Consider the following 27,250-nt stretch of genomic DNA (forward strand, 5'->3'; position numbering starts at 1 on the left):
TTGTATCAGCTTATATTCAAAACGGTCATTTTAAGAATATTATATAACATTTGCCACAAATATAGCCACTTTTTAAAAAGATTTATTTACTTAATTGAAAGGCAGAGTAAAAGAGAGAGAGAAGGAGGGGCAGAGAGAGAGAGAGACAGAGAGAGAGAGGTATTCCATCCACTGGTTCACTCCCCAATTGGCTGCAACAGCTGGAGCTGTGCTGATCCAAAACCAGGAACCAGGAGCTTTCTCCAGGTCTTCCAGGTGGGTACAGGGGCCCAAGGACTTGGGCCATCTTCTAGTGCTTTCCCAGGCCATAGCAGAGAGCTGGATCAGAAGAAGAACAGCTGGGACACGAATAGGCGCCCATATGGGATGCTGGCACTGCAGGTAGCGGCTTTACCCACTACACCACAGCACCGGCCCCAATGGCCATTTTTTTTTAAAGAGTTACTTACTAATTTCAACAACAACAACAAAAAACAGTATCCAGCTGTAGCATAATCACTTCTTACTAACGTAGGTGGAGAATTTATTGTTTATTTACCAGTACTCCTTCCTCATTTGCAAAATATTTAGCAACATGAGTATTTCCTCATTTGTCTGCTGAGGGTTATTTTTTTAATTTTTTAAATTTTTATTTATTTGACAGATAGAGTTAGACAGTGAGAGAGAGTGTGAGAGAGAGAAAAGTCTTCCTTCCGTTGGTTCACCCCCCAAATGGCCACTACAGTCGGAGCTATGCGGATCTGAAGCCAGGAGCCAGGTGCTTCTTCCTGGTCTCCCACACGGGCGCAGGGGCCCAGGCACTTGGGCCATCCTCCACTGCCTTCCCGGGTCACAGCAGAGAGCTGGACTGAAAGAGGAGCAACCAGGACTAGAACCAGTGCCCATATGGGATGCCGGCGCTGCAGGTGGAGGATTAACCAAGTGAGCCACGGTGCCAGACCCTGTCTGGTGAGGTTTTTTTTATTTATTTATTCACTTTAAGATTGTATGTATTTATTTGAGAGGTAGCACCACAGACCAAGAGAGCAAGAAACAGAGAAAGACTTCCATCCACTGGATCACTTCGCAAACAGCTGCAATGCCCGGAGCTGGGCCAATCTGAAGCCAGGAGCCAGGAGCTTCCTCCAGGCCTTCCATATGGGTGCAAGGGTCCAAGCACTTGGGCCAACTTCCACTGCCTTCCCAGGCCACAAGCTGGATCAGAAAGTAGCTGGGACATGAATAGGCGCCCACGTGGGATGCCTGCACCGCAGACAGAGGCTTAGCCTACTATGCCACAGCGCCAGCACCCTGGTGAGGTTTTACAAGATGTACTCTGGAATCTCAATAATATTTAAGTCAGTTTTTTGACTAAAATATCTTCCTTAGAATATCATTTGCCAGAAAGTACGTGTGTGTGTGTGTGTGTGTACACATATAAACACTTACATAAATATCTACTTCTTTCCTTTTTTTCTATTCCCTCAAAGCTTGGGATTTTACGCCACCTCCAAATTGGTCAATCCCCAAGGACAAGTGTGCAGGAGGTCTGAGAGCGCAGCAGGAAGCACCAGCAGAGCCAAGCGACACAGCAACCACCTGAACTTCCGAGCAGAGGAGCAGCAGGGGTCGCCGAAGGTGGAGGCAGAAGTGACTGTGGACACAATCAGATTATATGCAACACAAGGCACAACAAACACCCCAAAGGTGTTCACTCCCCAAATGGCACCAATGGCCATTGAAGCCAGGAGCCAAGAGCTCCGTACAGGTCCTCCCCCAGGGGTGCAGGGGCCATCTTCTGCTGCTTTCCCACCCGTTAGCATGGAGTTGGATCAGAAGTAGAGCAGCTGGGAATTGAACCAGCATCCATATGGGATGCTGGCATCACAGGCAGGGGCCTAACCCACTGTACCATAACGTCGGCCCCTATAAATTCCTTTTTTAAAAGACTTATTTACTTGAAAGGCAGAGTGACAGAGAGTGGGAAGGACAGAGAAAGAGATCTTTCATGTGATGGATCACTGTCCAAACAGAGCCGTAAGAGAAGGGGCTAGGCCAAGCTAAAGCCAAGAGCCTGAAACACCATCCGGATCTCCCAGATGGGTGGCAGGGACCCAAGTACTTGGGCCGTCTTCCATTGCTCTCCCAGGCACATTAGTAGGGAGCTGGATTTTGCAAGTAGAGAAGCCAGGACTTGAACCAGCGCTCATACAAGATGTCAGTGTCACAGGCAGTAGCTTAATTTGCTGCACCACAATGCTGGCCTTTGTTATAGACTGTTAACATGTGAGACTATTTCTGGACCTTTCTGGTCCATCCATAGGGACATTTATAACTCAATCCATACTTGTCAAATACGGTACTTTGCATATTTGTCACTTGTTTTAATATTGGGACAGGCAAGTTCTACAGGCATTTGCAAGTTTAGAATTTTTCCTATTCTAATCTGTTTATCTTGCCACGCAAACCTTAAAATAACTTGTAGCCTCCAAAACATTTGGCTAGATTTTATATAGGAATTGGGTTAAAATGATAAACTCATTTAAATCTATTGGCACATGTTGCTCATCACTCATTTCTTAAGTTTGATAGCTTGCCACTTTTAGGCATGATGTCTCATCTAATTTTCTGATGCTTGTTAATTAAAAAAAAAATCCCAAGATTAAGTTTCTCACACAAAGCAATGATCTAGTTTTAATTGATGTGATACCATTACATATTTGTCTTCCTTTTGATAGCCATTTCTCTTACACATTTCTCATGTCACTGACCAGAATTTCCACTTTCACCATTTCAAAGTTCATAAAATGTTCAGGTCAAAGCAGCACTGAGCCCTGCGGAGAGGGAGAAGCACAGGAGAGGGGAGGGACCCTGGAGGGAACCTCCCACGCCCAGGCTGCCACCACCTTCACATCACCCACCCTTCCCAGGCCAGCCAGTCTCCTCCCAGAGCCGTGTGGAGCCAGGAATAAGACGCCACCTACACACGCCGCTCGTGGGCTCGCCCGGTTCACCGAGTTGCTGACCTCGCTTCCTGCCAGCCCTGCCCCTGGACACTTCACCAGGAACTGAGCACAAAGTCCATGAAAGAAGAAAAGTCATTTACACTTAAAAATCTTAATTTTCGGGTTTGGCGCTGGGGCACAGCAGGTTAAGCTGCGACCTGCAGTGCCGGCATCCCATACAGGCACCGGTTCGAATCCCGGCTGCTCCACTTTCAATCCAGCAGAAGATGGCCCAGGTGCCTGAGCCCCTGTAACTGCATGAAAAACCCAGAAGAAGCTCCTGCCTCCTGGCTTCAGCTTGGCCCAGCCCTGGCTGTTGTGACCATATGGGGAATTAATTAAAAAAAAAAAAAAAAAAAGTTCAATTGAGTTCCCATTAAATCAAAAGCTTATTTCAATCATTTCTTACTGATCAACTTTAAATTTCTTGAAGATATTTAGCACATACATTATTCTCCTAACCCATTAAGAAACTTATTCACAATTACTTCTCAGTGATTTATATGGTAAGAAAATACTGTAACAAAGGCATTATGGAGAGGTTGGTTAAGTCACAACTCGGGATGCCCATATTCCATATCAGAGTGCTGTTTTAAGTACTGGCTCCTCTGCTTCTGATCCAGCTTCCTGCTAATGTTCCTGACAAGGCAGCAGATGATGATGGTCCAAGTACCTGGGTTCCTGCCACCCACGTAGGAAACCTAGATAGAGTTCCTGGCTACTGGCTTCAGTCTGGCCCCACCTGGCCCAGCCTATCTCCCCAGATATTTGAGGAGATGGAAGTAGCAGTTGGAAACTCTCTCTCTCTCTCTCTCTCTCTCTCTCTCTCTCTCTCCTCTTCCTCCCTGTCACTCGGCCCTTCAAATAAATAAATCTTTTTTCAATGCTAGTTTGTGAAATATCCATGATTGTGCTCTCTGCTTTCAACTCTGAAGCTGCAAAATAAAGCAACTGTCCAACTTGAAATGAGTCTGTACAGTATGGCTACCACAAGACAAGTGAATTTGTAAGTTTCTATTTGCCAAGCTGACCTTCAACTGGATATACTCCGTATTAAAGATATTTTGGGGTTGGGTGTTTAGTACAGTGGTTTAAAGAAACCACTTGGAATCACGTCTGAGTGCCAGCACCACTACTGATTCAGCTTCCTGTTACTGCACTCTGGGAAGCTGCAGGTAATGGCTCGAGTACTGGAGTCCCTGCCATTCACTCAGGAGGCCCAAATGGAGCTCCTGGCTCCTGGCTTTGGCCTGCCACAGCTAGTAGTTGAGGGGATTTAGGGAGTGAACCAGTTGATGGAGGATTTCTCTTTCTCTCTCTCTCTCTGCCTGTCAAATAAAAATGAAAATTAGAGTCAGTGTGTGCACAGCAGATTAAGGAATAAACCAGCAGATAAAAGATCTTTGTCTTTGTTTCTCTCTGTAACTGTGCCTTTCAAATAAACAATAGATCAATCTTTTTTAAAAATGAAAATACATTTTAAACTTTTAAATAAATACACAGATATTAAAATACAGATAAGGGGCTGGCAGTGTGGCGTAGCAGATAAAGCTGTCTCTTGCAACACAAGCACCCCACATCAGCGCCGGTTCGAGTCTTGGCTGCGCCACTTCGGGTTCCAGTTCCCTGCTAACGTGCCTGGGAAAGTAGCAGAAGATGGCCCAAGCGCTTTGGTCCCTGCACCCATATGGGAGAACTGGAAGTGTGGGTGATGCTGTACCTGGCTGGGAGTCTGCCTGCCCTGTCCATACAGGAGGTTGAGAGGGCCTGGCACACCATGCCTCCTGGGAAGGACCCCACAACCTGACTGCTGGCAGGCCCAGCAGGCAGCGGGAGCCCCAGGCACTTCCCTCCCTACCCCTTCCCTGTGAAAGGGTCCCGTAATTGCCAATCAGGTAAACAGCTCCCGGGTGTCCCAGGCCCATTAGGACCACCTGGAAAGCTACCCTAGCTAGGGAGCTGATTGGAGAAGCACGGCAGCACCAATACGGTTCTATCCTACAGAATCGGTGTTGCCCTGAATTAGTCACACCCCTCCGGCCTGCCCTTTAAAAAGTGTGGGTGGTCATTAAGAAAGCGGACACTTTAACCGAAACTTGTCTCCGGTGCTTCTTGCCGAAGAGCACCGTCACCTCCCGGGATGAGCCCGCACTGAAGAAGTTCATGGCTTCTGCTTTCACTCTGGCCCAGCCCCAGCCCCAGACAATGCAGCCATTTGGGGAGTCAACCAGCAGATAGAAGATATCTCCCTCTCTAACTCTGCCTTTCAAATAAATCTTTTTTTAAAAAAGTTCACATGAACAGGAAATTAAAAGGTAAGTTGATTATAAAAAATACAGGGGCTGGCGCCGTGGCTCACTTGGTTAATCTTCCACTTACGGCACTAGCATCCCATATGGGCGCCGGGTTCTAGTCCCATTTGCTCCTCTTCCAGTCCAGCTCTCTGCTGTGGCCTGGGAAGGCAGTGGAGGATGGCTCAAGTGCTTGGGCCCTGCGCCCGCATGGGAGACCAGGAAGAAGTACCTGGCTCCTGGCCTTGGATTGGTGCAGCACCCACCGTGGCGGCCATTTGGGGAGTGAACCAACTTAAGGAAGACCTTTCTCTCTCTCTCTCTGTCTCTATGTCTATAACTCTACCTGTCAAATAAATTAAAAAATATATATAGGTAAACTGGATGAATGAAGCTGAAAAAAAAAAAAAAAAACAGAGATGCCATTAACTACTAATGTGAAGAGAAGCTGGTTTAAAAGTGGAAGCACCTTTATAAACTTGAACCATTTCATCTTTGTTTCCCAATTGCTGAGATATCAAGTAACATGGAGACTTCGAAGTGTCTATCACTTGAAGTGAAAAAATCAACAGCATTCACTACTTAAGTTTCAAAAGGGCACAGCAGTACACTGGGGTGAATAAGAAGTACTGGTATGCTGGAGCACTATATGCAAGCAATGTCCTCCTGAGGAAATTCAAAGGCATAAACATTGCAAGGAAAAAAGCTCTCCCACTGGACAAGCGCCTCTGGGCTTCTTGTGGAGCCCTGCACAGGAGCCCTGAGGACCGATTGATATCCCTAGCATTCCATGCAGAAATCTCCAACCCTAACAAAAAGAGCTCTCTTGGCATGAATGACAAGTGACCAAATTTTCTATTTTGCCAAATGCCTTACAACAATTACCTGAGTGTCCCACAGTACACAGGATTTGTAAAAATATTTTTGGGGGGCTGGAGCTGTGGCGTAGCAGCAGGTAAAGCCACCACATGGGCACCGGTTCGAGTCCCAGCTGCTCCATTTCCCATCCAGCTTTCTACTATGGCCTAAGAAAGCAGTAGAGGATGGTCCTGAACCCGTGTGGGAGACTCAGAAGAAGCTTCTGCCTCCTGGCTTTGGATCAGCTCAGTTCCGACCAGCTGTGGCCAAATGCGGAGTGAACCAGAGGATGGAAGACTCATCTCTCCCTCTGCCTCTGCCTCTCTGTAATTCGGCCTTACAAATAAATAAATCTTTAAAAATATATATATTTTTGGCTTCTCCTATTGAATGTTCCTTTGAAAATATATTATGGGGATGGGATTGTGGCATAGCGGGTAAAGCCACTGCCTGAAGTGCCAGCATCCCATATGGGCACCAGTTCAAGTTCTGGCTGCTCCTCTTCCAATCCAGTTCTCTGCTGTGGCCTGGGAAAGCAGCAGAAGATGGCCCAAGTAATTGGACCCCTGCATCCATGTGGGAGGCCAGGAGGAAGCACCTGGCTCCTGGCTTCAGATGGGTGCAGCTCCAGCCATTGCAGCCCATTGGAGAGTGAACCAGTGAATGGAAGACCTCTCTCTCTCTCTCTCTTTCTTTCTCTCTCACTCTCTCTGTAACTCTACTTTTCAAATAAATAAATAATCTTTAAAAAATATTATGATACTTTCAGGCAGACAGTTAGTGATCACACAGCAGACACAGAACAATTTGGTATCTCTGAAAACCAACAGTTGGTGAACACCTTGATCCACTCTTTCCAAGCTGTAAGCAGAAGAGCTGGTGGCCACGTGAGAAGAGTTTTCTCAATAATGTGAGCCAGTGTGCAAAAAAGTACAAACTTCTGATGCAAGGCTGCTAGGGACACAGCAAAGACTTGGGATCATTCCCAGGTTGGGAAGAATGAACTAACCAGGGCACAGCCATCAGACTGTCTTCAGACAGATCTTCTCACTTCCAAAAAGCAGCCAAGGACGTTTTCATTTGAATATCCCCAAGACTGCTGTCTTAAGAGGAGGAGCTGGGAAGTGACCAGCTGGCCCCACTAGTGAGGGAGGCCACTACCAGCTATGATGAGAAAGGCAAAGCAGTGCAGCTAGAGCCCAGAGCAGGCAGCTGCTAGAGCTGAGAGACGAAGACGGATGGAATTCATCCCAAAAATACCAGGGGGCTGAAATCACCTCCTGGACTCCTGTCAACCCTTCTACTAACCAGAACAAAACCCCAAACTGGATGCTGTTCCGATGTCCCATGTGGTAAACCCCAGATAGATTCGGTGTCTATAAAGAATGAGCGTAACAGACTGTGAACTGGGGAGTACACGTTAGCCCTGAACTCACCAGAACGCACAAACCATCTCACACTATGCTGCGGAATATGAAGATCCTAACTTCCAGAGCCAATAGGATTAAAAGGCAACGAGTGCACCTAACCATTCTGGTTCCTGACATGTGGATCTGGACTGAAACCGTGGTGCAATGTGTACCCCGTTCAGACCCTCCGAAATGTCAGCACACTGCCAGCTGTGTGCAACCTATAATAAGCTCCTCCAACTCCTGACTTAGGTATTTCAGAATGCCAGTTCAAAGAGGAGAAAGTACTCCTGAAAGATTAAAAGACTGCTGAAATGGCCAGATGAAATATTCAGAAAACTCCCTAATGGTGACAGTGAACGAGGATGCCTGGAGACTTAATAGGCAAGCAGCAGACCCTGTGTCTCACACGAAAGAAGGTTCTGGCAGCGAGCAAAGGAGAAGACAGCCTTTTCCTGTACAAACTGGGTGTAGGTTTTTAAAACAGTCTAATCATGTTTTAGCAGAAACCTGAAATCTCTAATGGGTAAAATCTCACAGACAGACGGCTTACTAGATTCACTATTCATGCCAGGCCAGAGCCAGGGCCTCTGATGCCAGGCCTCTGACAGGGGTCTCCTCCTACGCACAACCCAGAACTCAGCTGGAGGCAGTCTGCAACAATGGTGCCTGATTAATCATTGCATAGACTAATCAGCGAGCTTTCTTCAGTTATAGACTGATGAAGAACATTAATTACCTGAGCTGTTTCTGTCCAGCATGACATCTTTTAGATTAATGTGTCTTCATTAACCATGGCTATAAACAATGTGATTCAGAATTTAGACAAAGAAGTTTTAATACAAATATTATGCAGAACTTCGGCATCCCACAATAAACTACAATTGTTGATTACCTTGGCTTAATAGTTATTTAAGTTACTTTGATGAAACATTCATTTAAAGAGTACTCGGTATTAAACAGATTGATTAAACTTAACATAGCAACATATAAAACCTCAGACATATTATTCCAATATGGAAACAACACAAGAATGAGCTTTTGGAGGTTTGTGAATTACATTGTCACTTTCTAAACACAATATGTATCTAAACATACTTCCAAATATTTTACCATTAAGGTAGAAATTACATATATATTCTAACTTGTACTACTAGCAGTCAAAACAGCTTTTATCAACTCTGAGTATCTCCACTGCTAACAATTTGCTCATCCTTTCCAGTTGGGTATAAATTTTGCAAATCATTTCAAATCATTCAGAGCTCAGACTGACCCTTAAACTCCATTTTAAATCAAAAACTGTCACTAGCAAACATGTGTAATAAGCTTATAGAGACAATGCTCCAAAAACAAAGTGTGATCCCTCACATATTCTGACGAATAATAGTTCATCACTGGAAACATGTTTGGACTATATGACCTTGCAACTCTAAAAAGAACCCCAGGGTCCGGAGCTGTGGTGCAGCAGTTTAAAACCCCAGCCTGCAGCACCAGCATCCTATATGAATGCCGGTTGGAGTCCTGACTGCTCTACTTCCAACCCAGCTCCCCACTAATGTGCCTGGGAAAGCAGCAGAGGATGGCCCAAGTCCGTGGGCCTCTGCACCCATGTGGGTGATTAAGAAGAAGCCCCTAGCTCCTACCTTTGGAATGGATCAGCTCTAGCCACTGCAACCATTTGGGGAGTGAACTAGCGGACAGAAGGCCTCTCTCTCTCTCTCTCTCTCTGTGTGTGTGTAACTCTTTCAAATAAATAAAATATTTTTTTAAAAAAACAACCCCATACTTCATAGGCACACTCCTACACATACCTCCCTAATACCTCTCCTGACTTGTGGGGCTTAGAATTGGCAAAGTTATTTTGCTTCCAAATGCTATATACGCCATATGGGAACTAAGGTAGCTAACAGGTCACATCTCATTAAAAAAAATTATTTGTTTATGTGAAATGCAGAGTTACACAGAAACAGAGAGAGTCAAAGAGCAAGAAGTGATCTTATGGCGCCAGCGCTGTGGTGTAGTGAGTAAAGCCGCTGGCATCCCATATGAACACGGTTCAAGTCCCAGCTGCTACATTTCCAATCCAGCTCTCTGCTATGGCCTGAGAAAGCAGTAGAAGATGGCCCAAGTCCTTGGGCCCCTGCACCTGCATGAAGACCCAGAGGAAGCTCCTGCCTCCTGGCTTTGGATTGGCACAGCTACAGCCATTTCGGCCATCTTAGGAGTGAACCAGCAAAGGGAAGACACCTCTCCCCATCCCCCCGCCCCCCGCTGTTACTCTACCTTTCAAATAAATAAATCTTCAAAAAAAAAAAAAAAAACAGAAGAAGAAGTGATCGTACATCCACTGGTTCACTCCCCAAATGGCTTTAACAGCCAGGGTTAGGCTGGGCTGAACCAGGAGCCATGAGTTTCTTCCATGTGGCTGGCAGGAAACGAAACACTTGGGCCATCTTCCATTAGTTCCCCAGGAATATCAGCAGGAAGCTGGATCAGAAGTGGATCAGCCATGACAAGAACCTGTGCCCATATAGGAAGCCTGCATTGCAGGCAGCAGCTTGAACCACTATGCCACAACACTGGCCCCTGCATCTCTTTCTAAGGCATCTTTCTCCCTCAACCTTTGGATCTCATTAGGACACATTGAAATTACACAATATTCTAGGAGCCAGCGCCATGGCTCACTTGGTTAATCCTCTGCATGCGGCGCCGGCATCCCACATGGGCGCCAGTTCTAGTCCTGGTTGCTCCTCTTCCAATCCAGCTCTCTGCTGTGGCTCAGGAAGGCAGAGGAGGATGGCCCAAGTGCTTAGGCCCCTGCACCCGCACGGGAGACCAGGGGGAAGCACCTGGCTCCTGGCTTCGGATCGGCACAGTGCCAGCTGTGGAAGCCATTTTGGGAGTGAACCAATGGAAGGAAGACCTTTCTCTCTGTCTCTCGTTCACTGTCTATAACTCTCCCCATTAAATAAAAAAAAAAAAAGAAAAGAAATCACACTATGTTCTAAATAAAAATAATTTCCCATCATGAACAACTGGGCTGACCATGTGGCCTACTTAAATTAGTTTAAATGCTATTTGACAAGTATTCTGAATATGACATAGGAAAAGGACAGAAAATACCCTTTAAAATTTGTGATCCTTCTTTATAGGCTGTCTTGATATCTATTACGTAAAACTATAGGCAACTGGAATTTCTGTAGATCTCAAATGATTGAACAGCGGCAACTCACATGTGATAAATTAATAAAACTCTGAAACAAGCAAGTCGGAGCACCTGCCAACAGAGCTGATGAGCTAGAGAATACTAGTGACATGACCGTGTTCCTAGCAACAACCTGTTTATACATAGAGTGAGAGTTTATAAAAGCCTTTATACATGGATAACTGAACTCAGGTTCAACCCTTGTGAATTAGGCAGATCAGATACCCTGGTCTCCACTTCATAGATGAGAAAATGAGGCTCAAATGTTGTCACTTGCTCAAATGTACACAAATGTTAAGGTACTTGTTCCAATGTCCACAAGTAATGGAACAAAGAATCTAACCTCTGGGCCTCTTGACTCCAGATCTTTGCTACAAAGAACAGCCTTCAAAAGGAGAATCAAAATCACCCAGGTAAGAGCACACACACTCCCAAGGCTTGTATGTGGAGGGATTCCATAAATACCTATGGGATAAGTGTCCAAACTGAAATAATTCAGTGTTTTTTCAAACATGAAAAAGCAAGTACATACTTAAAGTACAAGTACATACTGACAAGTACATACTTACAATTCAACTGCTCATTTCTGCAAACTGTACCCTCACCCAGAATTTCATCCTTATACCCCATAGGCCTGCCTGTCCATTACCTGGAATGGTCATATACTCGACTAACTCTACAATGCACCCATTGCGGTACAAGACACAGTACTAAACATACAATGTCAGCCTTACACACCACTTACAGCACCAGTGTATTTCACTTATGGTAATGAAAGCCTGGGAAATGATTCTTGATGAGATTTATTAATTGAATGAATGATCCACGACTCAAACTGATTTTTGGTAATGCAATGACTCCAAGTAAAGCTATAAAAACAGATGTGCTATTTCAATCATCACAATTAACTAATGAAGGAAGAAGTTTCATATTAATTTCTAAACCAGGGAATTCCACATGGAAGAATATTCAGCCTAAATGAGGTGGTGAAATGTAATAAGCCTTCCTCCTCAACTATCCTCCCCTAGTGGCCCATCAAGCAATCATAGAATCGTTCTTGTTTACTAATTGAAAATAATATATATTTCACCCACATTATCTTTAGATACAGAGACTGATAACCCTTCCTACCATCTCATTCTGTAGGGGTGTCAATTTACAGGGATCAAATCTCATCTGATGGGGAAACGGGAAGTAAAGACATCTCATTACACACACACACACACACATCTTTAAATTATTTTCCACATGCTTGAAATACTTACTCACACAACAGGACACCATTTTCTAGAGAGGCTCGGAAATCCTTTGTTTCAAAATTCTTCTCTGTTACTGCCTGCAATAAAGATATGGGTGTTAATTTTCCCTTAAGTAGGAATAACAGACAAGTCAAAATTCAGTGTTAGATTAAATTGTGCACATCTAATATTATACTTGAAGAATTCGAAATATCACTAAGAACTCATCCCATATTAAATAAAATTGCACATTGGTCTATGTTACAAAGAGCTTTACTATTTTAGTATGAACAATTACACACACACACAAACCACAGGGCCAGTGCTGTGGCGTAGTAGGCTGGGCCTCCGCCTACGGCGCCAGCAATCCACATAGGTGCCAGTTCTAATCCTGGCTGCTCCTCTTCCGATCCGGCTCTCTGTTATGACCTGGCAAAGCAGTGGAAGATAGCCCAAGTTCTTGGGCCCCTGCACCCACATAGGAGACTCAGAGGAGGCTCCTGGCTCCCAGCTTCAGATTGGCCTAGCTCCAGCCACTCCAGCCATTTGGGGAGCAAACCAGCACATGGAAGACCTTTCTGTCTGTCTAACTCTACCTCTCAAATAAATAAATTAAAAATCATAAAAAAAAAACCCACAATGAGTATTTTCTGAAATGTAATAAAGAAGCTAATTAAATTTGTAGTGTATTTTCTATTAAACAAAAAACTGTGGGTAACTAAAGCATCCTTAGTTTTAGTTCCATCTTTACATTCCTCAAGGTTCGTACAAAGCTAAGAATCACACGGTATGACTCTCCTCCGATTTGCTCAAGAGATGGCCCTTATTTGTGTAGAGCCTTTTTAGTGCAACATCTTAGAGAGAAGACTATGAAATCCTGCAGAGAGGGGCAAGATGGCAAATACTGTAAACAGGCCATTCGCAACTTAAGGCCATTACAGGCCACCTGCAGTTACTGCAACCAATGGTGTAGCAAAACCACTAGAAAAGTAACTGGATTCTGCCTCCAGAGGGTTGCAGTGGTTGGGAATTTCATAAGGGAAGTAGCAGTAGAGAAAATGGAGGCCATGGTGGGAAAAAACACTCCAAGAACACCTCCTGAGACTGGAACCCCAAACAGCCATGTGAACAGGAAGCCAGCGGCAATGGCACCAGCGGCCATAGAGATACACCTCTACAGCAGACAGGAACGGGTTTCTGGAATCCTACACCCCAGACTAGCTCCAGAGCTCACGGATGTAACGGTCATCACAGTTCTGCTGTCCACACTTGCCACAGCTCGCTTTACAACCGCCTGCAACTCCCTCTGTTAATTCTGCATCTCTCCACAATGCCTCATGCTGCTATAGCTAGACCTACGGTCTCGTGACTGACAAAACAAAGTTGCTTTCAGAATTCAAGGTAGTTTCTCATAAGTCAGTTCAGTAAGTGTCAAAAGAGCCTGGGTCAAAAGGTGACGTGCCAGAAGCAGGAAAAAGTAGAAGATCCTTGCCTACAGGGAGCCTGAATCTATAGAAGGGACTCACTGCTGCATGAATTAGACATGTGAGGATCCTCTCTATGACAGAAACTAATTACATACTGGTAGACATTTAAAAAGTGAAGAAGAAAAAGGCAGGTAGCACTTCTCTCCGGGAGCTGACTGCTGCATAAAAAAACTTTATATTTAAGAGCATAGTAAGGGATAGGTGCTTGGCCTAGTGGTTAAGACAAGGCCCACATATCAAGATCAAGAGTCCCTATATTCAATATCCAGCTCCTACATTTCATTCTGGCTCTCTGCAAATGTAGACTCTGGGACAAAACAGTGATGGCTCACGTGCCTGGGTTCCTGACACCCACACAGAAGCTGTGAATTGAGCTCTCGACTTCCAGCTTTGGCCCTAGGCAGGAGCCACTGCAAACATTTGGGAAGTGAGCCAGCAGATGGAAGACCTTTCTCTCTGTCTCTCTCTGTCAGAGTGACTGGTATAGAATTCGACCTCTGCTTCCAATTCAGCTTTCTATGAATGCAAGCCCTTGGAGGAAGCAGATGATGGATCAAGTACTTGGGTCCCTGCCACCCATGTGGGAGACCTGGATTTGGCCTGACCCATCCTGGACTTCCATGGACATTTGGGGAGTGTGTGGAAGATCTCTCCCTAGGGTCCAGCATTGTCACACAGCTGGTTGGACTACCAGTAGCCATGCCAGCACCCCATATCAGAGTACTGGTTCCAGTTCCAACTGCTCTGCTCCGGATCCAACTCCCTGTAAATGCACCCGAGAAGACAGTGGAACATGGCTCAAGTACTTAGGGAGCCTGCACAGAAGAGCTCTCAATCTTCCTCTTCCTGTATCTCTGCACCCCCTCCATATTTCTCCCTCTCTCAGACACTCTTTCAAAGAAACAAATAATTTTTTTTTTTGACAGGCAGAGTGGATAGTGAGAGAGAGAGACAGACAGAGAGAAAGGTCTTCCTTTTGCCGTTGGTTCACCCTCCAATGGCCGCTGCGGCCAGTGCACCGCGCTGATCCGAAGCCAGGAGCCAGGTGCTTCTCCTGGTCTCCCATGTGGGTGCAGGGCCCAAGGACTTGGGCCATCCTCCACTGCCTTCCCGGGCCACAGCAGAGAGCTGGACTGGAAGAGGGGCAACCGGGACAGAACCGCCTCCCTTCTTCCTTCCTTCCTTCCTTCCTTCCTTCCTTCCTTCCTCCCTCCCTCCCTCCCTTCCTCCCTTCCTCCCTCCCTTCTTCCTTCCTTCCGACTTATTTTTATTTGAAAAACAGAAAAAGACAGGAGGGATGGGTGAGGGGGCAAAACCAGGAGCCTGGAATTCCATCCGGGTCTCTCACATGGTTGGCAGGACCTCAAGCACTTGAGTCATCATCATTTGCTGCCTTCCCAGGCACATCATCAGGAAACAATCAAGAGGAATAGCTAGGGCACAAGCACACTGTGACATAGTGCCCAGCCTGGGATACATTTCTTTTTATTTCTTTTTTAAGATTTATTTATTTTGAAAGTCAAAGCTAGCAAGACAGAGGGAGATAGATAGAGAGAGAGAGAGAGAGAGAGAGCGAGAGAGAGAGAGAGCTTACTGGATTGGAAGAGGAGCAGCCAAGACTAGAACCGGCGCCCATATGGGATGCCAGTGCTTCAGGCCAGGGTTTTAATCCACTGAGCTACAGCGCCGGCACGGGCTACATTTCTTAAGGTCACAACATGACATCAACAGTTGTTGGGTGAAACCAGAAGAGGACTCTGGAGTCTGTGTGCATGGGTTTGACTCCCTGCTCTGCAACTTTCCACCATCAACTCTAGCCAGGCTGTTTAATCTCTGTTTTCTCATCCAATGAAGACTAAAAGTACCCATCTTCCTCTCTTCCAGGGTGGCGCTGAGAATAAACTGAGCTATACATATGAAACTCTCAGCATGCAAAGATTAGCTGTTATTATTTGCTGGCACTATCTATCCACAGAAAATGCAAAGCTTCGTCTTAGCCCACAAATGTCTCTTTGTCAGATGTGATACCCTGTACTTCAACTGCCAAGGGCCATCTTGATATTTATAACCTCATTCATGGGCCACACAAAATTATCAACTTAAAGATTACCCTGGAGGTCGGTGGTGTGGCGTAGTAAGTTAAGCCTCCACCTGCAGTGTCAGCATCCCTTATGGACACCGGCTCGAGTCCTGGCTGCTCCACTTCCAATCCAGCTCCCTGCTAATGTGCCTGGGAAGGCAGCAGAAGATGGCCCTGAACCCAGGTGGGAGATCCACATGAAGCTCCTTGCTCTTGGCTTTGGCCTGGCCCAGCTCTGACCACTGTGGCCATTTAGGGAGTGAACCAGCATATGGAAGAGCGCTCTCTCTCTCTCTCTCTTATCTCTACATCTCTACCTTTCAAATAAATAAATATTTTTGAAAAATTTACCCTGCTATAAACTTATTGAATTTCAAGTCTCCTTAGCAGGGCCAGACCAAATGATTTCACGGACCTTACATGGCTCGCCAGCCAGACATTCCCTACCCGAGTTAAAGGAAGGAACTCAGTTATCACATTATATACAAATCTACTGGAGTAGCTGCTAGATCCTGAAAACATTGCAAAAATCAAAGCCAGGTTGTTGTTAAAAATTGTCATACTTTAAAACAGGAGTCTACCCTTAAGAAGAGCTCAGTATTCTGATTTTCCAGAATTCTGAAAGAACGTCCCTTTGCGTAGTAGTTCTAATCTAACAATCACTCAGTTTTCCAATAATTCTGAGCCTTATTCATCGGTCAGTTATTTAAGGTGTGACATCTTTTACGTAATGGGCTTGTGATTCATAGGGACCAAATAGAGACCATGTGTTTCCCACTTGAGGTATCAAAAGTCAACACAAAGAGAAGTGATCACTGCACAGGCAAACAACCACACCTTGTTCTCTATGCAAACTCCTTTCCCTCTCTTTTGCTTGCCCTTTTCCATACTTTCCCAGTGCAATCTTGTGAAAACACTGCCACCCTAAATAATTCGACACACGGAAACCCGAGGTTCCAACCTGGCTCCATCCCACACTTCACACTTCCAAAGGAGTCGCCACTCGGTTCCCTAATTTTTCAAGGGAAAGGCATATCTGCCCTCTTTACTTCACACTGTACAGAAAGCAGGTGAAATATTTTGCACACACTCTGGCTCAGGCTGGTGTTTCCTTTGGCCCGTGTCCTTGGGGGCTGAGCTGCAGCTAAGCAGCTAAAGAGGTGCCAGGGCCCAGCGTGAGGCTCTTGGGTGAGACGCTTCCTGTGAAGGTGTAATTAGTCTAATGGAGCGTATTAAGGGTGGAGCCGCAAGCCCAGAGCAAATTCTGCACAAACACTGCTGCCAAACCTGTCTGACCACCTGTAGCTTCCATCCCTATGGGGAATTCCTTGACAGGAAGGTTTCTGCAAAGGGCAGATGTTGTAGAAGAAAACACCTGGCAGTTAAATTCACAAATTTCAAAAAAAGCCCTTTCTTTTGCTGTGAAATGTATCGTATCAATTACCTTCATACCCTTTATCATCTTGTTGATAGTTGTATTTTAATCCTCTGGCTGCATAAGGCTTCCCACCAACATCACCAACAAGTTTCTCCAAGGCTCCATCACTCAGTTCCAGTTCTGATCACATGATCCGCATGACTTAAATCCCAAACATTCTGGGAGCTCCTTAAAGACTACTTCAGACCAGACTGGTTATCAGCAAAACACCCACTACGGCAAGTCAGCAAGCACTCATCTCCTTTACATTTTTCCTTTTTTCATTATTATTATTATTTAAGACCTTTATTAGCAGGTGCTTGTAGTTTGTTGACTTTTTTGAAAAAGTCACATTGTAAACTTCTATTACAAATTAAAAATGAAGTTCTTAAAAATCTCAACTTGACCAGATATGAAACAATTTAAAAACCTTTAAAGGTGTATTGAGAAAACCAGGCTTTTTTAAAAAACACGTTTGTCGTTACCAAAAAGAGACGTCTTTAGGTAAAAATAATAAAAACCCCATTCAATTCTTTTAAAGCACCCATTTAAAAGACTTCTAAAACCTCCAAAGAAATCTCTACCATATTTTTCATGTGAATCAAAGCATAAAAACACAAGTGCTGTTTGAGGTTGTTTTAAAAGAAGGCAGGGGAGATATTTACCAACAAAAACCACGCTATGAGCTTCAACTGGACTCACAAATGTTTCCAAATTAAATTATTTACTAATTGATTAATTGCTAACTACAGCATGAAATTTAAGATATACATCATCGTGCCAATCATGCAACATAAAAGAAAAAAAAAAAAGAAAACGTAAGTAATATTTAACATTAGAAGCCATGGTGGTACATGGAAACCACACCGTGAAGACAGGTCTGAATCTTCCACTCAAGGAAACACACAGTCAATATTGGGCAATATTTCTGGTCTGCATTTCCATCAATCTCTAAAGCTCTCAGTGAATTAAACCTCCCTCCTTTTATTTCATTAAACTTCAGTTTGGAAGCAACGAATTATATGATCCTCGTGACCCCACAAAGATGCTCCAATTTTTATAATTAATTTTATGAGAAATATATACCATTACTGATGATGCAGTAACTTTGACAGATCTTACTGCTTACAAAAACCATAAATGTAGAGGTTATGATACCCAGTAATCACATGAGGAAAAATGGAACACAACTTAAAGAGAACAAGTGTCTATCTCTTCTTTCCCTTCCCTCAGCAGAATAATGAAAAAAGTTATTCATGACATTAGAGAAGCCAGTTCTTCCCACAAAAGATGGGCTCTGCCATTTTTAAACCATCATCACAAGAGAGAGATCCCTCCGCCACAAAGAGAACCTGGAGTCCAGCAGTTGAGACAGAAATCTGATTGGGGAATGAAGATTAAGCCTCCTCACTTCCCCAGACCTCAGATTACAATGGCCAGTGGTGAACTCAGCTTGGGCGTCTTCCCTAACCTTCCCAGCAAGTCTATGTGTAGGAAGGAATTCTTCCTCTGTTGTATACACAAGGAAACCGACTAACAGTGCAGTTACTTGAGGTGAGAACTAAACCAGTAAGGAGCTACACATATAACAAGGCAGCATCAAACCAGAGCACCTACAGTAGCTCTCAGTGAATCCTAAAAGGTAATTAAGGACCTACCTATTTCCTGTGCCTCTGGGCTCCAAGTCTACAGCATGTATTCTAAAGGGCAGGCTGCCTTACCTAACTTCTCACTGGCTGAAACACCACTTTTACATACTCATCACTCAGAAATACATTGGATCAAATTACTCTTCCCAGGAACAGTCGCACTTGTAAGGAACACAACAAAAAGGAGGTATGCATGAAGGGGATGAGAGGGTTGGCTGTGTCCTGGAGGAAGAACCTGCCTTGTTCCTGAGATCACCTTGCTAAAGTAGCCTACCTCTGCACAGCAGTGAACCCATGCCAGTGTGCCAATGATCTGAGAATAAACACACAGGATTCCATGGAAACGCGTCATTCTTGTGATCCGCCTTTTTGAAAGGGAAGAATCTTGGAGGAAATCTTCAAAGAAGAAAGCGGCCACCACTACTGACTTGCTACATGAAAGCTTTTCCATGCTAAAGAGTATGTTAGAATTCACTCTCCATTTGAGTAATAATCTTCATTTAAACGAAGATACTAAGCACACATACATTCATTCAAAAATCACTTAATTTCAACCCGTTAAGTACATGGTGTGAGAGGCATTAGGAATATAAAAAGTAAGATGAGGTGATTTTTGGAAATTCTTCTTTAAAAGTCCAACTCAGTTCTGAAATTTGTGGTCAAAATGGTATTTTAAGCCCAGGCATCTCTAAAATGTGGCTAAGCCTCATTCTTGGTTAACCTGCACTGTACATTCGGCAAATAACACTGCTTTAAAGGACATAATTCTCAAGTCACTAGTCTGGATTAAGATTTGGCACCATGGCCGGCGCCGTGGCTCACTAGGCTAATCCTCCGCCTTGCAGCGCCAGCACACCGGGTTCTAGTCCCGGTCGGGGCACCGGATTCTGTCCCGGTTGCCCCTCTTCCAGGCCAGCTCTCTGCTATGGCCAGGGAGTGCAGTGGAGGATGGCCCAAGTGCTTGGGTCCTGCACCCCATGGGAGACCAGGATAAGCCCCTGGCTCCTGCCATCAGATCAGCGCGCCGGCTGCAGCACGCCAACCGCGGCGGCCATTGGAGGGTGAACCAACGGCAAAGGAAGACCTTTCTCTCTGTCTCTCTCTCTCACTGTCCACTCTGCCTGTCCAAAAAAAAAAAAAAAGATTTGGCACCATACTACGTAATATTCCAGAGCAGACCACAATTATTTTTGCCAATACTAATGTCATTTGATAGCAAAACCAAAGCCAACTCATAGTCTTCCAAGATAGTGGTAATCAAAATTGCACAGACCACTGAGTTCTAAATAGAATCCAAACGCCTCCTACCGGTTGTAAGTCTAACCATCTTCCCTGCCCCATTGCCCCCTTGCAGATCCTCATTTCAGAGTGGCTGGTGTAAATTACACCGCCCCCTCATCTCCTGGACAAGGCCAACAGCCTTCAAACAGCCAGGAGAAAGGAGGAGGAAAACAAACAGCAAAAGCCAAAGCCTCAGGCTGCATTCCCAGATCACTAAAGGCCAACAACCTGTACAATATCCACTCAGTCATCATGGAGCCAGCATCTGATCGAGTGGTTCAGAGGGGCTGGGTTCGATTCCTGGCTCTGACTCAACTCTGGCTTCCTGCCAAAGCAGACTCCAAGAAGCAGCAATGGTGGTACAAGTGGTTTCTTGCCACCCACAGTGGACACCTGGATTGAGTGTCTGGCTCCCGGCTCAGGCCCAAGCCCCAGCCATTGTGGGCATTTGGGGAGTGAACCAGCGTAGCAGACAGGAGCTAGTTTGCTCACGCATGAGCCCTTTCACTCACTCTCTGCTTCTCAAATAATCCTTTTTCAAGTTGATATCTTATCATGCTATCTTTATTTTAAATAAATCATAGGGACAAATGTCAATTATACATTTTGTGGGGGGAAAAAAAAAGAAAATTTCTAATACAGAAGAAGCCCACCTTCCTATACCATATCCAACGTCAGCTTATAGCCTCCAATTAGCTTGCTGAGACACAATTATTAACAAGCTAACAATAAAGTATAGCTGGATAGAACTAAGTAAAACTCAAGGAAGATCTGCTCCAGGGCTGTCAACTTATGAGAAAGATTTCATCCAGATACAAAATCTAAAACAACCTGACCCCCATTAGCAAACAGTTAAGTTCACTGCCAACATCACACACAAAAATAGGCTCATTTTACAGCTACATGTTCTATTAAACATCATAAAAATGAATTCTAATGGGCAATTTACACGTTGTCTATGAATAAAGATTCATACTCCAGCTCATGTTGTTGTGAGCAATAGAGGAAACACCCTAGTAGTCTAACAAAATCCTACTCTGGTACATGGATTATTTTTTTCTAGATCAAAGAGTTTTTAAACAACTAGTACATAGTCACAAACAGCTGTGAACATCCATTATCAGGATATTTTAAGTATAGTCCAAATGCTTAATATAATCACGGGTTCGCAAGAGTCAAAAGATGTTATTTTTGGCAGAAATGTCTCACACATACATTAGCAAGTCTCAACAATTACGGCTTACTTCCCTGTGAATTACTGTGAGAGTCATCACTGTGGGAAACATTCATTTTGGGAAACAGTGTGTCTGTATTACAGGTGAGAGTCGGTACTGACTTTATATGAACTTCAGACTGATAGTTAGGCCGTTGGTATCTATGATATACTTAACAATCCAGCGACAGTCTGGTGTGAGTAGGCCTTGGAGCTGAGATGTCCTGATATATAAGAACTCTCATCAAAGGACTCTTGATGGATTTCTACTGCCAGTCAAAAGAAATGTAGGCCTTCTGGTACCCATCTGTCAGCCTGCCTTCCTTCAAGTCAACCATAAATTTCTAGGAAGCGAAGGGATGTCTACAATTCTACAGGTATGAAAGCTTGTCTCCACACAAAAACTTAGATGAGAATGTCCATAACATTACTCATATTGGCTAAAAAGTGGAAACTACCTAATGTCCATCAGCTGATGAGTGGACAAGCAGAATATGGTATCATCACACAATGGAATGTAATTCAGAATGAAAAGGAATGAAGTACAGATCCATGGTACAACATGAACGAACCAGGAAAACAAGCTGAGTCAGTGAAGGCAGACATGAAAGACCGCATCTCGTGGGACTGCATTATTGTGAAAGGCCCAGAATAGACAAATTCACAGAAACAGACAGGAGGTTAGTGGTTGTCAGGGCTGGAGGAAAGACAATGTGGATTGTCTGCTGATGGCTTCAGGGTTTCTTTTAGGGTGATGAAAATGTTCTGAAATCAGACGAACATACTCAAAACCAAGAAATTGTATTATTTAAAAGAATGAGTTGTATGATATGTGAATTACAACTCAGTAAGTTTGTTCTTAGAAAACAAACTCTACTTTTGTTATTTATCCAACCCAGTGTATGGTGTTTTGTTATGACTGCACAGACTAATATCAGATATAAAATATTCATGTGACTCAAAAAATAAATGTAGAGATCTTACACGGCTTAAAAGGATTAAACTATACAATTGGAAATTTGTGCATTTTAATCAAGCTCAATAAAGATGATTTTCAAAAAGTTGCACAAGAGTTTTCATATTATCTTAAACCCTTATAAAAAACAATTCAGGCTAAGTTAAACTATTTAGGATTACTATATTCTAAATGCCTACCCTCTTCTCAAAAAATCTGTTTTCACAGATAAAGTTCTTTTTAAAAAAAATATATTTATTTATTTCAAAGACAGAGCTACAAAAAGAGGTAGAGACAGAGAGAGAGGTCTTCCATCCACTGGTTCACTCCCCAGATGGCTGCAACGGCCGGAACTGCGCCAATCTGAAGCCAGGAGCCAGGAGCCTTCTCCGGGTCTCCCATACAGGTGCAGGGGCCCAAGGACTTGGGCCATCCTCCACTGCTATCCAAGGCCACAGCAGAGAGCTGGACTGGAAGAGGAGTAGTGGGACAATAATCGGCGCCCATATGGAATGCCAACACTTCAGGCCAGGGCGTTAACCCGCTGTGCCACAGCGCGGGCCCCACAGATAAAGTTCTTAAGCTGCTAAGCAGAAATCCCAAACCCTATGTCTCACATCTAGAAATATTCTAACATTAAATTAAGATCATAGTTCCTGTATATCATATATCCATATATTATAATTTACATCTTTCTGTTTTCAAATATGTCACCTTTGCATTATATCTGAATAATTCCCCAGCACCAGGTTTTCTCCAGTACACTTACTGTCTTGTTTCATAATTCACTTTAATTATATGGTTTCAAAGCAGAAAATACACGTCAGGTGTAACAATGAGGGCCATAGCAAATGGGCTTATAGGAAAAGAATTACTGCCAACTCCCTATTGCAAACTAATGACACGGCCAACAACAGAAATGTGAAGAAACCAGTTTTCCTCAGGCAACTTGCAGTAACAAAGTTTCTAGTTTATTTACCTAAAAAGTAGATAGGCTCCTGGCTGGTCCCACAATGCACCAATTATTCATCTGAAACACCCCTGACCTAGTTATAATTTCACTTCTATTACTAGAATCAGGCTACCAACATGGAACCTCCAGAGGTAACTTTTTAAGACAATAATTGGTGTTCTGCAACTGGTCAAAGACCAACACACAAGTTCCTTTTCGGGATATCAAAAAGGAAGACTGCCCACACAAATGAGCCTGCTTTCCCAGAGTCTCCCAGCGGCCTTGAGAACTGGCCTTCAGTAAGCCATGTGGCCTCCTTCAATGATGCAATGGCCCTGCTGTCCCTACTGTACCATCTCCCAAGGTCTACCCACGACGTTCGTATCACCACAGAGCTCATGTGCAGCGCCCACTGAAGTAAGTTCCTGACGTGGAAATCACAGCCACGTGACTGCAGCCTGTGGCCATGTTCTGAGCGGCCTGGACAGAACGCTGACGTCGGGGACCAGCAAACGGTGCTGAAGCCTGCTAGCCGCTCCTTAAAAGGGAAACAGTCCAGCAGTGCTGGGCAGGCATTACCTCACGGCCACAACTGGCTGTCTGTGAAGGCAACACAGGCTCCAAGGGGTGGCAGGGCCCAGGCTCCCCCTCGCCCTATGCACACCCAGCCTGCCTCGCTCTTGTTCACTGCGTGTCTGGCGCCGGGCAGCCGGGTTCATTTGAGATCACGTGGGCTCTTTTTCTTTGCATCCTCAAGGCCCAGCCTAACGGCTGCTCTGTAGAAGGGATTTCCCTGTCAACTTACCACGTAGAACTGCCTGTAGAGTTTACAAAATCTCATAATACAGATGCTAACACCAAAGGCCTGGATGGACTCCCGCAAGTCCACCATTTCCAGAACTGCTAAGACTAGGGTCTTCACTAAAAATGGTCTTTGTAACAGTGATTTAGTGGAAAGAACCTGGCAGACCAGCTACAAGTCTTGACTCTACCAACAGGTAGACCTTCAACACATTTTTTTTTTTTTTTGGACAGGTAGAGTCATAGATAGTGAGAGACAGACAGAAATCTCTTCCTTCCGTTAGTTCACTCCCCAAGTGGCCGCCATAGCCAGCGCGCTGCACCGATCCGAAGGCAGGAGCCAGGTGCTTCCTCCTGATCTCCCATGCGGGTGCAGGGCCCAAGCACTTGGGCCATCCTCCACTGCCTTCCCGGGCCACAGCAGAGAGCTGGACTGGAAGAGGGGTAACCGGGACAGAACCGGCGTCCCAACCGGGACTAGAACCCAGAGTGCAGGTGCCACAGGTGGAGAATTAACCAAGTGAGCCACGGCGCCAGCCCCGACCTTCAACACATATTAAGGGTACCTATGAGACTTGTCTTCCTTATAAGAAAAGGAATGTGTAGGGGCTGGCTCCGTGGCGCAGCAGGTTAATCCTCCGCCTGCAGTGCCAGTATCCCATATGGGTGCTGGTTCTAGTCCTGGTTGCTCCTCTTCCAGTCCAGCTCTCTGCTGTGGCCCAGGAAGGCAGTGGAGGATGGCCCAAGTGCTTGGGCCCCGCACCCGCATGGGAGACCAGGAGGAAGCACCTGGCTCCTGGCTTCGGATCAGTGCAGTTCCGGCCATTGCTGCCATCTGGGGAGTGAACCAACAGGAGGAAGACCTTTCTCTCTGTCTCTCCTTCTCACTGTCTGTAACTCTACCTGTCAAATTAATAAATAAAATCAAGACAGAGAGAGAGAGAGAGAGAGAGAGAGAGAGAGAGAGAGAGAGAGAGAGAAAGAAAGAAAGAAAGAAAGAAAGAAAGAAAGAAAGAAAGAAAGAAAGAAAGAAAGAAAGAAAGAAAGAAAGAAAGAAAAGGAATGCGCACAAAATCATCACTTCATGTCCTCACAGCTCTAAATACCCTGATTCTTTGATGGAAGCCAAGTGTGAAATCCATTCATGTTCTCTGCTACCACCTGCTGGCCCACCTTTGGAACTGCAGGGGTCTAAACTGCAGCCCTTGGACCACTGTCCACTATTTGCAACCACTAGATCCAGGTATATATATAAACACACAATAAAAACAGATCTATCAAGATTAAAAATACAGCTACTAGTTATAGTTGTTGAAAAGGAAAAATGCTTCTATATAATACTGCTCATCTGACACTTTCACTAAATCTGCAAGAATCTTTTTGAGAGAGCTCTCATCCAGTGCTTCATTGTCCAAACGCCCACAAAGGTGGAGACCGAGCCTGGGCCAGGTTGAAGTCAGTATTTCAATCCAGGTCTCCCACACCGAGAGTGGAGCTGTAAACTTGAGCTGTAAACACTTACTAACCTCCCTGGGTCGACATCAGCAGGAAGCTGGAGTCAGGAGCCCGAGCCCAGCACTGAACCTAGATACTCTGATGTGGGACGTGGCTGTCTTTTTTATTTTGCTTTGTAAAGATTTATTTATTTGAAAAGCAGAGTTAGAGAGAGTGAAAGGGAAAGACATGGGACTGACATCATGGCTTTGCAGGTTGAGTCTGCTGCCTGTGGTGCCGGCATCCCACATGAGCAACTCTTTGAGCCCAGGCTGTTCCAATTCTCATCTAGCTCCCTGCTATCATGCCTGGGGTGGGGGGAACAGCAGAAGATGGCTCAAGTTTGTGGACCCCTGCACCCACCTGAGAGATCTGGAAGAAGTTCCAGGTTCCCGGCTTTGGACTGGAAAAGCCGTGGCTTTTGCAGCCATTTGGGAAGTAAACCAGCGGATGGAGAGCTGTCTCTCCCTCTCTCTCTGTGACACCATCTTTCAAATGAATGAATAAATCTTGAAGTGGGAGAGAGAGAGAAGGAGAGAAAGAAGGAAAGAAGGGGGGATTGAAAGACATAAATAAAAAGAGATCTTCCATCCACTGGTTCACTTCCCCCAGATGACTGCAATAGTTAGAGCTGCTCCAGGCCAAAGCAAAGATCCAGGAACTTCATCTAAGTCTCCCACATGGGCAGCAGGAGCCCAAGCATTTGAGTCATCTTCTGCTGCTCTCCCAGGCACAATGGCAGGCAGCTGCATCAGAAGTGGAGCACCTGGGACTTGAACCAGAGCACATATGGGACGTCAGTATTGCAGGTGGAACCTTAACTTGCTGCACGTGGCTGTATTAACCAGTATCTTAACCACCAGGGCAAATGTCTCCAGCTACAAGAGCTTCTGATGTTTTCCTAATAGATTGAGACTTCTTTGTGAAAAAAAAAATTGCACACTAAAGTATACAATCTGTTTAATTATAGATTTGAGACCTATCTAGGAAAAACTTCCTATGGTTAAAAAAAAAATCAGGGGCCAGTATTGTGGCAAAGCAGGCAAAGCCACCACCTGCAATGTTGGCACCACATATGGGCACCAGTTCAAGTTTCAGCTGCTCCACTTCAGATCCAAATCCCTGTGGATAACCTGGGAAAGCAGTGGAAGATGGCTGAAGTACTTGGGCCCCTGCCACCCACATGGGAGACCCAGAAGAACCTTCTGGCTCCTGGCTTCGGACCTGCCCAGTTATGGCTGCTGTGGCCATTTGGGGAGTGAACCAGCAGAGAGAATCAATCAATCTTCCATTTGGGGAGTGAACCAGTAGAGAGAATCACTCAATCTTCCTTCCTTTCCTTCCCCCCTCCCTCCCTCTCTCCTTCCTTCCTTTCTCCCTCCCTCCCTCTCTCTCTCTCTCAAACTCTGCCTTTCAAATAAACAAATCATTTTTAAAAATTCAGAAATGGGCCGGCGCCGTGGCTTAACAGGCTAATCCTCCGCCTTGCGGCGCCGGCACACGGGGTTCTAGTCCTGGTTGGGGCGCCGGATTCTATCCCGGTTTCCCCTCTTCCAGGCCAGCTCTCTGCTATGGCCCGGGAAGGCAGTGGAGGATGGCCCAAGTCCTTGGGCCCTGCACCCGCATGGGAGACCAGGAGAAGCACCTGGCTCCTGGCTTCGGATCAGCGCGATGCGCCAGCCACAGCGGCCATTGGAGGGTGAACCAACGGCAAAAAGGAAGACCTTTCTCTCTCTCTCTCTCACTATCCACTCTGCCTTTAAAAAAAAAAAAAAAAATCAGAAATGGAGTAAATTCCTGGCACAATGTGCAGAGCCTAAACATTTGTAATTTACCATGACTGAGACTTCCAGGATGGCTAATTTAGCTAGGTTCTTGGAGTCTTCTGAGTGTAGGTTGTACATGGACTCTGCTCTCCAAGCCTAGAACTACTGCT

At 45.0% G+C, this 27,250-nt stretch overlaps 1 protein-coding gene across 4 annotated transcripts in view; it reads right to left on the reverse strand.

Moving 5' to 3' along the window:
• LMO7 (LIM domain 7) overlaps positions 1-27,250 on the reverse strand; it is a 220,212-nt gene that overhangs the window by 130,054 nt on the left and 62,908 nt on the right. For all 4 annotated transcript variants that reach the window (XM_062194078.1, XM_062194076.1, XM_062194074.1 and 1 more), the window contains exon 2: positions 12,013-12,083. In XM_062194078.1, coding sequence (XP_062050062.1) covers positions 12,013-12,083 — 71 coding nt within the window. The remainder of the gene's footprint in view (positions 1-12,012; positions 12,084-27,250) is intronic.

Source organism: Lepus europaeus, chromosome 6, assembly GCF_033115175.1.
Source record: "Lepus europaeus isolate LE1 chromosome 6, mLepTim1.pri, whole genome shotgun sequence".
Classification (NCBI taxonomy): domain Eukaryota; kingdom Metazoa; phylum Chordata; class Mammalia; order Lagomorpha; family Leporidae; genus Lepus; species Lepus europaeus.